Below are 14,530 nucleotides of genomic sequence, written 5' to 3'. Positions count from 1 at the left end.
TGATTTTCCTTCTTTACAGTGTCTGTTTAGGAATTCTCAGGTTCTTACCCCCCCCACACACATACACAAACACCCTGATTAGACGGTCTACGTTTTGGAAAAAGGCCTTGGGGATGAAGATCGGAATGGTTCTAAACAGGACGAGGAACCTTAGCAGTACATTCACCTTGATCGTCTGCACTCTCCCCGCCAGGGAGAGTGGGTGTGAGTCCCATCTTTGAAGGTCTCTTCTTACTTCCTCCACCAGGCTGGTCAGGTTCCACTTATGGATCTGTGTCCAGTCTCTGGCTACCTGAATCCCCAGGTAACGGAATCTGTTCTGCACTGTTTCTAACGGTAGCCCCTCCAGCTCTGCCCCTCCCCCATTTGGGTTCACTGGGAATGCCTCGCTTTTGCCCAGGCTAAGTTTGTAGCCCGAGAAGGTTCTAAACTCTTTCAGTATTTGCAGTATTGCCTTCAGTCCCTCCTGTGGCTTAGAGACATAGAGGAGCCGGTCATCTGCATAGTTTGAATCTCCGTGCTCTCTGTCTCCTCTCCGGATTCCCTTCCAGCTTTTCGCATCCCGCATGGCTATCGGCAGGGGTTCGATTGTTAGCGTGAACACGAGTGGGGACAGGGGGCAGCCCTGCCTTCTTCCTCTCTCTGCAGCTGGAAGTAATCGGAGCTGGTGGTGTTAGTTCAGAAGCTCGCTTTGGGAGCGTAGTACAGGAGCCTCACCCAGGCGGTGAACCTCGCTCCTAGCCCAAACCATTCCAGTACCTCGAGGAGGGAATTTCCATTTGACTCTGTCGAAGGCCTTTCTCTGCATCCAGGGAGACGATCACCTCTGGCGTTCTCTCCCCAGAGGGGGTCATTATTACATTCAGCAGCTGCCTGATGTCCGCTGTGAGCTGCCTACCCTTGACGAAGCCCGTTTGGTCCTCTGCGACCACCTCTGGTACACAACCCTCCAGCCTTTTGGCCAGGACCTTTGCGAATATTTTCGCATCCATATTCATCAGTGAAATGGGTCTGTATGATCCACATTCCCAAGGTCTTTATCTTTTTTGGGTATCAGTGAAATTTTGGCCTGCGCGAGCGTGGGGGGCAGGGTGCCCCCTGCCAGTGAGTCTGTAAACATGACCCTTAAATGTGGGGCCAGGACTGGTGCAAATATTTTGTAGAAGTCCGCCGGGAACCTGTCAGGTCCCAGTGCCTTCCCCGCCTGCATGGAGCTGATGCTCTCCATGATTTCTCCCATGCTTCCTTCCCCCACAACTGGTCTTCCCCCACAACTGGTAGTTCCAGTCTGTCTAGGAACTGTTTAATCCCCCCGCCCCCGTTGCGGGGCTTGGAGGCGTACAAGTCCCCGGTAGAAGGTCTCAAATGCCCAATTGACCTCCTTTGGTTCTGTTACTAGTCTGCCTCTGCTATCCTTTACCTGCGCTATTTCCCTCGTGGCTGCCGGCTTTCTCAGCTGGTGAGCCAACAGGCAGCCAGCCTTGTCTCCGTGTTTGTAGAAGGTCCCCCGTGTCCAGGGGAGTTGGTATACTGCTTTCCTAGCGGATAGCAGGTTGTCCATTTGCAGCTTTTTCCTCTCTGCCAGCAGCTCTACGGTCGGGGCCTCGGAGTATTTTCTATCGACCTCCAGGATGGAGTCCACCAGTTGTTGTCTGGCCACCCTCTCTTCCCTATCTCTGCTTGCCTTGTAGGCTATGATCTCTCCTCTCATCACAGCCTTCAGTGCCTCCCAGAACGTGGAGGGTGAGACCTCCCCGTTTTGGTTGTTGCCTATGGCCCGCGATATTTTTTGACAGAAGGCCTTGTTGGCCAGGAGGTCCGTGTCCAGCCTCCACGTGGGGCGTGGGCCCAGCCTTTCTCCAACCTCACATCCATATAGAATTTACAGTGCAGAAGGAGGCCATTCGGCCCATCGAGTCTGAAACGGCTCCTGGAAAGAGCACCCTACACAAGGTTAACACCTCCACCCTATCCCCATAACCACTAAGGGCAATTTTGGACACTAAGGGCAATTTATCATGGCCAATCCACCTAACCTGCACATCTTTGGACTGTGGGAGGAAACCGGAGCACCCGGAGGAAACCCACGCACACACGGGGAGGATGTGCAGACTCCGCACAGACAGTGACCCAAGCCGGAATCGAACCTGGGACCCTGGAGCTGTGAAGCGATTGTGCTATCCACAATGCTACCGTGCTGCCCGTAATATAGTGTAGAACGTGGTCAGAGATAACGATCGCGGAGTACTCCATTCCCGTGATCCCTGGAAGCACCGATTTCCCCACTGCAAAGAAGTCGATCCGGGTGTATACCTTGTGTACTTGTGAGAAGTATGAAAATTCCTTCTTTCCCGGGAGCAGGAACCTCCATGGGTCCACCGCCCCCATCTGCTCCATAAATGCTCCTAGCTCCTGCTTTTTCTCTGCTCTGGGGTTTGATCGGTCGGTCAGTGGCTCCTGTACACAGTTGAAGTCGCCCCCCCCCATGATCCGTCGGTGTGTGTCAATGTCAGGGATTTCTGCCATGGTCTTCTTTATGAATTCCGTGTTGTCCCAGTTGGGAGCGTACACATTTACCAGTACGACCGGTGCGCCTTTCAGGACACCGCTGACCATGACGTACCGTCCCCCTGGGTCCATAACTGTCTTGGTTTCCGTCCTCTTGCTGATTAATATTGTTACCCCCCGAGCCCTCGTCCATAGAATGCGTGGTACGTCTATCCCACCCAGCCCTTTCTTACCAGCAGTCCGTCCATCTACCTCAGGTGTGTCTCTTGTCGGTAGATTATATCTGCTTTTAGGCTTCTTAGGTGGGTGAAGACTCTGGATCTTTTCACCAGGCCGTTGAGTCTCCTTATGTTTTAGGTAACAATCCTGGCGGGGGGGGGGGGGGCTTTCAACTCCCATAGTCCCCGTGACGTAGCCTGCTGGGTCTCTGCCCTCCACCCCTCTGGCAGACCCATTATTTTAATATTCTGCCGTCTGGACCTATTTTCCTGGTCCTTCACTTTCCCTCTTAGGTTCCCCTGGATCGTTACCAGCCTTTTCACCTCGGTTTGATGAATTACCATCCTGCCACTCTGGTCCGAGGCGGCCCTCTCCAACTCCAGAATCGTTTTCTCCTGTGCCTCCACCTTCCTTTCCAGGCCATCGATTGTTCGCTGCATTTTGTCCGTTGTCTCCGCCAGCATCTCCTTCATCATTGTGTGGAGCTCCGTCCTGAATGCCTCCCTCATGGCGTTTATCTCCGTTTTTATCTCCTCCTTTATAGCGTTTATCTCCATTTTCAACAGGCTTCTCCATTCCTCCCCCTGTGTGGGAGGTGTTGGAACCAACAATTCTACGGACACGTGCTTGTAGGATTAGAATAGCGGTTTTAATATACTCACAACAGAGCCAGCCTATTAGCCATTGAACTTTCGGTGAACTGGCCGGCTGACCATGTAGCACTGATCTTTATACAGCAGCTTCTGGGGGAGGAGTCCTGGGCAGAGCCAAGGGAGAAGCCCTGTACAACTCGAGCATTCCCAGTGCTACTCCCCCTGGAGGACAGGTAGTGCAACTGCACTTACAATATAGACACATGTATATACAGATTATAATCCGGTGTGAATCACATTCACCACATTCACCCCCTCTGAAAAAAATCGAGTCCAGCGGGGGTGGTGGCTCACAGAGTTAGTCTGTCCGGTGGATGAATTGTTCTTTTTGATCTGCGGAGCACCGGGGTTGCAGCCTCTTGCGGTGGCTGGGTGGGTGTTGAGAGCTGGGGTACGATGGCAGACTCCGGGGCGGGTCTCGTCCGAACTTTATACACCTCTGGCTCGACCGGAGACTGGGGGTGCTGGGGGCGGGCTGGTTCTGGCACGTGGAACCGGTGGGGTGAGCTTGCGGAATCGGGGGCGCGAGGGGGCGGCAGCATAGGGAACGGGGTAAGGGGTTCCTCAGCAGGGGTGGGGGGGCTGGATCCAGCGGGTGCCAGGTCCCGAAGGGATACTGTGTCCTGGCGACCGTCCGGGAACTCCACGAATGCGTACTGGGGGTTGGAATGGAGGAGGCGCACCTTTTCAACAATGGGGTCGGTTTTGTGCGCCTTAACGTGCTTCCTTAGGAGAACCGGGCCTGGTGTCCTCAGCCACGCCGGAAGTGAGACTCCCTAGTGCCCCTAGAAAAAATGAAGAGTCGCTCATGAGGGGTTTGATTTGTAGCTGTACAGAGGAGGTATCTGATTGCGTGGAGCGCGTCTGGGAGGGCTTCTTGCCATTGGGAGACTTGGAATTTCCTAGACCGGAGGGTCAGTATGACGGTCATCCAGACCGTCGCGTTCTCCCTCTCCACCTGCCCGTTCCCCCTGGGGTTGTAACTGGTAGTCCTGCTCGAGGCGATGCCCCTGTCGAGCAGGTACTGACGCAGCTCGTCGCTCATAAAGGACGAACCCCGGTCGCTGTGCACGTAGGTGGGGAAACCGAACAGGGTGAAGACACTGTGCAGGGCCCTAATGACTGTGTGGGAGGTCATATCAGGGCATGGAATGGCAAAAGGGAATCGGGAGAACTCGTCGATGATGTTGAGGAAATAAATGTTCTTGTTAGTGGAGGGGAATGGCCCTTTGAAATCGATCGCAAGGCGTTCAAAGGGCCTAGAAGCCTTGACCAGGTGGGCCCTGCCTGGTCTATAGAAGTGCGGTTTGCACTCTGCACAGATCGGGCAGTCCCTGGTGACCGCTTTTACCTCCTCGTTGGAGAAAGGCAGGTTTCGGGCTCTGATGTAGTGGGTGACCCCTGGATGGCAGAGGTCAACGTGGATGGCTTTCAGACGGCTGATCTGTGCGCTGGTGCATGTCCCGCGGGATAGGGCATCCGAGGGCTCGTTGTGGTTCCCTGGTCGATATTTAACATCGTAACTATAGGTGGAGAGTTTGATCCTCCACCAAAGGATTTTATCATTTTTTATTTTGCCCCTTTGCGAGTTGTCAAACATAAAGACAACCGATCGTTGGTCGGTGATGAGGGTGAACCTCCTACCTGCGAGGTAGTGCCTCCAGTGACGAACAGCCTCCACGATGGCTTGTGCTTCCTTCTCGACTGAGGAGTGTCAGAGTTCTGAAGCGGATAGGGTACGGGAGAAAAATGCAACGGGCCTCCCTGCCTGATTTAAAGTGGCTGCTAGAGCTACCTCTGAGGCGTTGCTCTCAACCTGAAAGGGAGAGGATTCATCCACCGCCCGCATGGCTGCTTTGGCGATGTCCTCCTTGATGCAGCTGAAGGCCTGGCGCGCCTCAGCTGACAGGGGAAATCGTGTGGCCTTAAAGAGTGGGCGGGCTTTGTCCGCATATTGAGGGACCCACTGGGCGTAGTATGAGAAGAACCCCAAGCACCGTTTGAGGGCCTTGGGGCAATGAGGGAGGGGGAGTTCTAAGAGGGGGCGCATGCGGTCCGGGTCTGGGCCCAGGACTCCGTTCTCCACGACGTAGCCGAGGATGGCCAGTCTGTTTGTGCGGAAAACGCATTTCTCCTTGTTATAAGTGAGATTTAATTTCTGGGCCGTTTTGAGAAAACAGTGGAGGTTGGCGTCGTGGTCCTGCTGGTCATAGCCGCAGATGGTAACATTATCCAGATACATAAACGTGGCCCGCAGCCCGTACTGGTCTACCATTCGGTCCATTGCTCGTTGGAACACTGAAACCCCGTTAGTGACGCCGAAAGGGACCCGGAGGAAATGGAAGAGACGGCCATCGGCCTCGAATGCCGTGTAGTGGCGGTCCTCCGGGCGGATTGGGAGCTGGTGGTATGCAGACTTCAGATCCACCGTGGAAAATAGCTGATATTGGGCGATCTGATTAACCATGTCTGCAATTCTGGGGAGGGGATACGCGTCTAGGAGCGTAAAGCGATTTATGGTCTGGCTATAGTCGACGACCATGCAAAATTTTTCCCTGGTCTTGACGACCACCACCTGAGCTCTCCAGGGACTGGTCTCTATGATCCCCTCACTGAGCAGCCGTCGGACCTCCGATCGGATAAAGACCCTATCCTGTAGGCTGTATCGCCTGCTGCGAGTAGCTACTGGCTTGCAATCTGGAGTGAGATTGGCGAAGAGCGGAGGGGGGGAGATGCGCAGGGTGGTTAGGCTGCAGATAGTGAGTGGGGGCAGGGACCCACCGAAGCTGAGGGTGAGGCTCTTGAGGTTGCACTGGAAATTCAGGCCAAATAAGAGTGGCGCGCAGAGGTCGGGCAGGACATAAAGTTTAAATTTAGAATAACTAGCGCCTCGAATTGTGAGCGTAGCAACGGTGCGTCCTTGGATTTGGACTGAGTGGGAGCCCCAAGCGAGGGCAATAGTTTGGCTGACCGGAAAAATAGAAAGCGAACAGCGTCTTACCAGCTCTGGATGTATAAAGCTCTCGGTGCTCCCGGAGTCAAAGAGGCATGGCGTGCTGTACCCGTTGATCTGGACCTCCGCCATCGAGCTTCGTAGGTCCTTGGGGCGGGATTGATCCAGGGTGACTGCGCTGAGTTGCGGGTAGTCGGCGGCTCGATCAGTTGTGCTGGAGTGGCCCTGTGATGACTGCCCTCTGAGTTCGTAGTCGTCGAGGTGAGTTTCAGAGTTTGAAGGGGATGGATCCCAAGATGGCTGACCCATGAGTCGCACATGGCCGGCCGCATGGAGGAGGATTGCCAAGATGGCTGCCCCCATGAGTCGCACATGGCCGGCCGCATGGAGGAGGATTGCCAAGATGGCCACCCCTATGAGTCGCACATGTCGGGAGGGGGCGGAGTCGGCATACAAGCTGCAGCATTTCGGGGCCTGCAGGCCTGTGAATTCAGGGAACGAGTGCTTTGAGCCGTGGGAGGGTTAGAGGCTGGGGCTTTCTTCGCCAGACACACTCTGGCATAGTGTCCTTTTCGCCCGCAGCTGCTGCAGGTTGTGTTACGGGCCGGGCAGTGCTGCCGTGGGTGCTGGCTTTGGCCACAGAAATGGCAGGCTGGAGCAGCCGAGTAGCTGGCTGGGGCAGCAGAGTAACTGGCTGGGGCAGCAGAGTAACTGGCTTTGGCAGCGCGGTAGCTGGGGGGCCGTACGGCACAGGCTTGGGGGGGACTGTTGGTCGGGGGTCCACGATTAGGTCGCGGGGTCCGCGGGAAACGAGGTGAGGCTGCGGAAGGAAACTTCCATAGTGGTAGCAGCCTCCACAGTAGTATCTAAGTCCTGGGCCCCCTTTTCTAGCAGTCTTTGGCACACATAGTTAGACCTAAGGCCCGCCACGAAAACGTCCCGCACAGCAAGCTCCCTATGTTCAGCCGCGGTAACGGCTTGATAATTACAGTCATTGGAAAGATTGTTCAATTCCCTTACAAACTCGGCTAGCGTTTCTGTAGGCCGCTGACGGCGAGTCGTAAACACGTGGTGTGCATAAACCTCGTTAATGGGCCTAACGTACATTTTGTCCAATATTGCCAGCGCTGCGGTGTAAGAACCGGCCGGATTTAGCTGTGTGGAGATTCTGTGGCTTACCCTTGCGTGCAGTAGGCTGAATTTTTGTTCCTCCGTTGTTCCGGCGGTGCTGGAGCTTACCCTATCCGCTGACCAGGAACAGCCTCTCCTCTTTTTTTTCTCTTCAGCTCCGTGGAACGGAGCTTTGGCACCTGGGCAGGGCGAGGGAGGCAGGGCCGATTTCGCGGGGAAAACCCCCTGAAAAAGCCGCGATTTCGTGGACCTGCGGGATCCTCGCCTAACATATTCTTGAAGGGCCGTGGGGTTACTAATCACCATAGTGACCAGCAAGTGCTGGTGACAATTCACAAGTGGCTTTGTTTGCCCATTACGCTAACCTATCACTGACTCCAATGTCCAGTGATCAGTGTGGGATCCCTGATTGCTATCATTAGGGTGAGGTTACCCCTACTCCCCCCATCCAGTTCCTACCTGCAGCTGGCTCCTCTGGTGCAGCAGCGAGAGGCAGAACATTGGCTTCAAAATACCCCTCATTGGTGATGTTTCCAGCTGGCGAGTAATGGGCCACCGAGATTGCTACCTGTCCACTCACCGAGTAAGCAATTGCCATTTCTTTGGTATCTTTCCATAAAAGCTGTGTAAAGTGGCCTAACGGGGACAAAACAAGGCAACAGTTAATGTAAGGTATGTTAACTACTTGTGTGCCTGCCTATGAATGTATGTGTATGTGTGTGTTTTTAAGTGTGAATTATAATGGTATCCATGGTTTCAAAGCTTGTATTTTTTGACATAGACTTTAACTGTAACTGAAATGAAAACTTCAGCTAAATGAAAGGGAACTTGAACCTTCAGGTTTCCTGAAAGCTAAAATGGAAACAGAAACCGAAAGTTTAGATTTATGTGGAAACTGACACAGACTGAAACACCGCGCGATCTACCCAAATGAGAAGAGAGTCTCGGACCGCCGATAAACACCACGTTATCAAACGGCCATTCAGGTAGATCGGGGGCCTCAGCGCAACACACGCGGCCGGGGCTACTCTTAGTCTCGTTTACTATCCTGAGGAGCTCCGATCGCCAGAACTCAGTGCAGGGAAAGGTCGGAACGGCATTTTTAAATAGTGCCCTGATCTCTTGACCCACCCCCCACGCAGCCCGAACCCCCAATACAGCGATAAGGGGATCCTAACGTTCCTCTCCCTCCCGTATCAGACCCAATTCCCATCATGCAAAAAATGCCAGCTTGGCACCTTGGCAGTGTCAGCCTGGCAGGCCCTTGCCAGTGACAATGCCACCTGGGTACCTTGGCAGTGTCAAGGTGTCCAGGTTTCACCAGCAGTGCCAGGATGCCCTGCCCAGAGGGTACACGCCTAAGGGCTTCTGATTCGCTGGGAGATCCCACGCGCACTGTTTCCATCTGGTCCATTTGTGGGGACAGCACTGTGCAGCGCTCGCCCGAGATCTCCAAGACGACAAAGTCAGATACCACGCCTTGGGTAAATCTCGGCTACGCATTTAGAGTGAGACTAGCTGTCTTGCTCTAATATGCAGATTTGCCAGAAAGTGATTTCACCCACAATGTGTGGAATTCGCATCACCGGGTTGATCTTGGAAGAGGGATGTCATGGCATTTCCGGGCTCGTCGCAAAGCTTTTTGGGAGCAATTCTCCGTGTGCGCGATTCTCCGGAAAAAATTCTAAGTGAATCGCCGGGACCGTGTTTGCCAGCCTCCCGCTAACAAGGTCAAGCAGCACTTCAGCTGCACACCCCAGCCAGCTCGCAACAATGGCGCCGAGGAGATCAGCCCCAAGATTCAGGGATGCTGTCCTGGGGAGGCTCCTGGATGCGTTGGAGGCCAGGAGGGATGCCCGGTTTCACCGGGGCTCCTGGAGGGTGAGGCACAAGGCATCCAGTTCTGCCCTGGGCGAGGTGGCTGCAGCAGTCAGCTCGGGGAGTGTGACCAGGAGGACTGACCTCCTGTGCCGGACGAAAATCAACGACCTAGATCGGGTAGCCAGAGTGAGTAGACACCAATGCTCCCCCTCCCCCCCAAGGGAGCACCCATACCCCCAACCCCCAGGCGACCCTCCAACCCTACCTCCATCCCCCCTCCCCCTTCAACCCTCCCTCCACCCCAACCCTCCCTTCACCCCCCACACACAACTGTGAACCAAACATGTGGCTAATAATGCTCTCTCTGTGTCTCCTTAGGAAAAACTCTCCCATAATTGACAGGAGAGGGCGCAGACTGCATTAATTGCCGGACTTGCGAATCCTCACCTCATTCGAGGAACGGGCCCTGGAGGTGACCGATGTGCAGGAATCCCCTGTGGCTGTCTCCCTCTCTCACAGGTATACCGTTTTGGATACTGTTCGGGGGTCGGGGGAGAGCCTTTCAGGGGAAAACAACAGCAGCTAGAACAGTGGAACCATAACTGGCTCTGTTGCTCAACAGGGGAGGGTCTCTATCACAAGGGGTACAGATAGGCGCTTCTGTCGACATGAAAGAGACTCCAGGATGTTATCTTGCCTCCCTAGTGGCAGGGTCAAGGATGTCTCTGAACAAACACAGGACATCCTGAAGGAGGAGGGTGAACAGCCAGAGGTCGAAGTACACATAGGTAATAACGACAAGACCTCCAGGGTTGTAATCTCGGGATTACTCCCTGTGCCTCGTGCCAGTGAGGCTAGAAATAGGAGGATAGTGCAGCTAAACATGTGGCTAAACAGCTGGTGTAGGAGGTAGGGTTTCAGATTTCTGGACCATTGGGATCTCTTACAGGCACGAGGGATCTGTACAAGAAGGACGGGTTGCATCTAAACTCGAGAGGCACCAATATCCTGGCTGGGAGGTTTGCTAGAGTCACTCGGGAGGATTTAAACAAGTATGGAAGGGGGTGGGGACCAGAGTGTTAGTTTAGAAGGTGTAATAACTGAAGGGGGACATAGAGAACAAAAATAAGAGAACAATATCATCCTCAGGCACGGCAAAAAAGGTGACAAGTGTGAGAAGGGAGGTGATCAATACAGGACTGAGAGTATTGTACCTTAAATGCGCGCAATATATGGAACAAGGTAAATTAGCTTGTTGTGCACATTGAAATTGGCCAGTACGATGTTGTGGGCATCACAGAGAAGTGGCTGCAGGGGGATCAGGGCTGGGATCTAAATATCCAAGGATACGTGTCCTATCGAAAGGACAGGCAGGTGGACAAAGGGTTGCATGGTTAGTAAGGAATGAAGTTGAATCGATAGCCAGGAGCAATATAGGATCAGAAGGCATAGAATCTCTGTGGGTAGAGTTGAGAAATCGCAAAGGTAAAAAGATGGGAGTTATGTACAGGCCTCCTAGCAGTAGTCAAGATGTGGAGCACAAAATAAATCAGGAGACAGAGAAAGCATGTAAAATAATGCAATATCACAATAATCATGGGGAACCTCAATATGCAGGTGGACTGGGAAAGTCAGGTTGGTAGTGGATTCCAAGAAAAGGAATTTGTGGAATGTCTAAGTGATGCTTTTTTGGAGCAGCTTGTGACAGAGCCTACTAGGGAACAGGCAATTCTGGATCTGGTGATGTTTAATAATTAGGGAACTTAAGGTGAAGGAACCCTTAGGGGGCAGTGACCACAATATGATAGAATTTAAGGGGAGGACAAGGCATCTATGGTTAACGAGGGAAGTCAAGGACAGCATAAAAGCAAAAGAAAAAGCATACAAAGTGGCGAGGATTAGTGGGAAGCCAGAGGGTTGGGAATCATTTAAAAGTGAGCAGAGGACAACTAAAAAAGCAAGAAGGGGGTAGAAGATAAAATATGAGTGCACGCTAACGAGTAATATGAAAGAAGATAGGAAGTGTTTTTTTCAATATATAAAAGATAAGAGAGGCAAAAAATAGACATTGGACCACTGGAAAATGTGGCTGGAGAAGTAACAATAGGAAACAAAGAAATGGCAGACAAACCGAATAGTTACTTTGCATCAGTCGTCACGGTGGAAGACACCAGTGGGATGCCAGAGCTCCAGGATAACCGGGGGGACAGAGGTGAGTGCAGTGGCCATCACTAAGGAGAAGATTCTGGGGAAACTAAAATGTCCGAAGGTGGATAAATCACCTGGACCGGATGGACTACACCTCAAGGTCCTAAAAGAGTCAGCTGAGGAGATTGGTGATGATCTTTCAGGAATCACTGGAGGCGAGAAAGGTCCCAGAGGACTAGAAAATGGCTAATGTAAAACTGTTGTTTAAGAAGGGAGGGAGGCAGAAGACAGGAAATTATAGGCCGGTTAGCCTGACTTTGGTCATTGGTAAGATTTTAGAGTCCTTTATTAAAAATGAGATTGCAGAGTGATGCTTGGAAGTGCATGGTAAAATAGGACGGAGTCAGCACAGCTTTGTCAAAGGGAAGTCATGTCTGACAAATCTATTAGATATGATTTGGAGATGCTGGCGTTGGACTGGGGTAGACACAGTAAGAGGTCTTACAACACCAGGTTAAAGTCCAACTGGTTTGTTTCGAATCACTAGCTTTCAGAGCACAGTTTCTTCCTCAGATTCACCCGAAAGCTAGTGATTCAAAATAAATGCTAGTGGGCGGCACAGTAGCACAGTGGTTAGCATTGTCGATTCACAGCTCCAGATTCGATTCCCGGCTTTGGGTCACTGTCTGTGCGGAGTCTGCACGTTCTCCTGGTGTCTGCGTGGGTTTCCTCCGGGTGCTCCGATTTCCTCCACAGTCCAAAGACGTTCAGGTTAGGTGGTTTGTCCATGCTAAATTATCCTTAGTGTCCAAAGGAGTTGGGTGGGGTTGTGGGTATGGGGCGGATTTGTGGGCTTGGATGGGGTGCTCTTTCCAAGGGCCGGTGCGGGATCGATGGGCAGAATGGCCTCCTTCTGCACTGTAAATTCTGTCTCTAAATCTGTTAAAAGTTCTTTGAGGAGGTAGCAAGAAGTTAGACAAAGGAGAACCAGTGGACGTGATTTATTTAGATTTCCAAAAGGCAAGGTGACGCATACGAGACTGTTAAATAAGCCCATGGTGTTCCGGGTAAGATCCTGGCATGGATAGAGGATTGTAAGTCCATGGTATTCCGGGTAAGATCCTGGCACGGATAGAGGATTGTAAGTCCATGGTGTTACAGGTAAGATCCTGGCATGGATAGAGGATTGTAAGTCCATGGTATTCCGGGTAAGATCCTGGCATGGATAGAGGATTGTAAGTCCATGGTGTTCCGGGTAAGATCCTGGCATGGATAGAGGATTGTAAGTCCATGGTGTTCCGGGTAAGATCCTGGCATGGATAGAGGATTGTAAGCCCATGGTGTTACGGGTAAGATCCTGGCATGGATAGAGGAGTGGCTGACTGGCAGACGGCAGAGTGGGAATAAAGGGGTCTTTTTCAGGATGACAGCCGATGACTACTGGTGTGCCTCAGGGTCTGCTGGGACCACAACATTTTACAATATACAGGGCAGCACAGTAGCATTGTGGATAGCATAATCGCTTCACAGCTCCAGGGTCCCAGGTTCGATTCCGGCTTGGGTCACTGTCTGTGCAGAGTCTGCACATCCTCCCCGTGTGTGCGTGGGTTTCCTCCGGGTGCTCCGGTTTCCTCCCACAGTCCAAAGATGTGCAAGTTAGGTGGATTGGACATGATAAATTGCCCATAGTGTCCAAAATTGCCCTTAGTGTTGGGTGGGGTTACTGGGTTATGGGAATAGGGTGGAAGTGTTAACCTTGGGTAGGGTGCTCTTTCCAGGAGCCGGTGGAGACTCGATGGGCCGAATGGCCTCCTTCTGCACTGTAAATTCTATGAGACATTAATGATCTGGAAGAAGGTACTGAAGGCACTGTTGCTAAGTTTGCAGACGATACAACAATCTGTAGAGGGACAGGTAGTTTTGAGGAAGCAAGGGGGCTACAGAAGTTTTTGGACAGGCTAGGAGAGTGGGCAAAGAAGTGGCAGATGAAATACAATGTGGAAAAGTGTGAGGTTATGCACTTTGGAAGGAGGAATGGAGGCATAGAATATTTTCTAAATGGGGAAATGTGGAGGCCAAATCACTGAGTGTCTTTAAGACAGAGATAGATAGGTTCCTGATTAATAAAGGGATAAGGGGTTATGGTGAGAAGGCAGGAGAATGGGGTGAGAAAAATATCAGCCATGATTGAGTGGCGGAGCAGTCTTGATGGGCCGAGTGGCCTAATTCTGCTCCTATGTTTTATGGTCTTGGTGGTCACTCACACGGAGGTTGGCGGACACCTCAGAGGTGAGGAACCACTGGAGGACCTGTCAAACGTGAGTAGTTATTGCCTAATTGACGGACCCATCCCTCCTACTGACCACATGTCTATTCTACCGGCCCATCACGGGTGGCATCCTCTCCTGACTGAGGGGCGTATCTCGGAGGAGAGCTCCGAGGATGTAACCGTTATAGTCGCATCACATCTGTCATCCCCACCTTCCACCAGCGCAGATATACACACCTCGGTGTGACATGTTCGTGGACAGGCTTCTGGGACACAATCTGGTGAGCACCACACAGCAGCTGATGCACATCAGGTGGAGGCAGGAACCCTGAGGCGAGACAGCAGTCGGAGGGCTGCTGGGTCCCAGTTCGATGCTGAACCTCTGGAACAGGGTTACCCGGAGATGATAAGGAGTGGCCGGGACATTGAGAGGTCACTCCACGCCAGCAGATCCATAGCCAATTGGAGGCGTCCCAGAGGCTAAAGCTGCAGGAGAGCGTGGCATCTAAGCCAGCATTGCTGGGGTGGCGTCTGCAGTAGAGAGCCTGGTGCATGATGTCGGCACAATGAGTGAAGGTGTCCAAGGTTTCACGCAGTCGGTGACGGCCATGGCTGAGCGACCGGTACGATTGCGCACATACGCATCCCTGTCCACGCCGGCTCCGACGCAACATGGCATGGGGCTCCAGGGGCTGGCGCGGAGCAAAAGAGGCCCCCAGCCCGAGAGGCCGGCCTGTCAATCGTCAGGCCCCGATCGCGGACCAGGCCACAGCGGATGACCCCCCCCCCCCCCTTAACTAGGCCGCCCCGACAGGCTGAACGCCGTGG

General features: G+C 52.8%; 1 protein-coding gene across 1 annotated transcript in view; it reads right to left on the bottom strand.

Moving 5' to 3' along the window:
• LOC119955932 overlaps positions 1–14,530 on the bottom strand; it is a 247,361-nt gene that overhangs the window by 170,792 nt on the left and 62,039 nt on the right. The window contains exon 5 of the mRNA XM_038782590.1: positions 7,924–8,100. Coding sequence (XP_038638518.1) covers positions 7,924–8,100 — 177 coding nt within the window. The remainder of the gene's footprint in view (positions 1–7,923; positions 8,101–14,530) is intronic.

The sequence above is a fragment of the Scyliorhinus canicula genome, chromosome 21 (genome assembly GCF_902713615.1).
Source record: "Scyliorhinus canicula chromosome 21, sScyCan1.1, whole genome shotgun sequence".
In the NCBI taxonomy this organism is placed as follows: domain Eukaryota; kingdom Metazoa; phylum Chordata; class Chondrichthyes; order Carcharhiniformes; family Scyliorhinidae; genus Scyliorhinus; species Scyliorhinus canicula.
The sequence above is the reverse complement of the archived record's forward strand: the minus strand, read 5'-3'. Positions and strand labels throughout refer to the sequence as shown.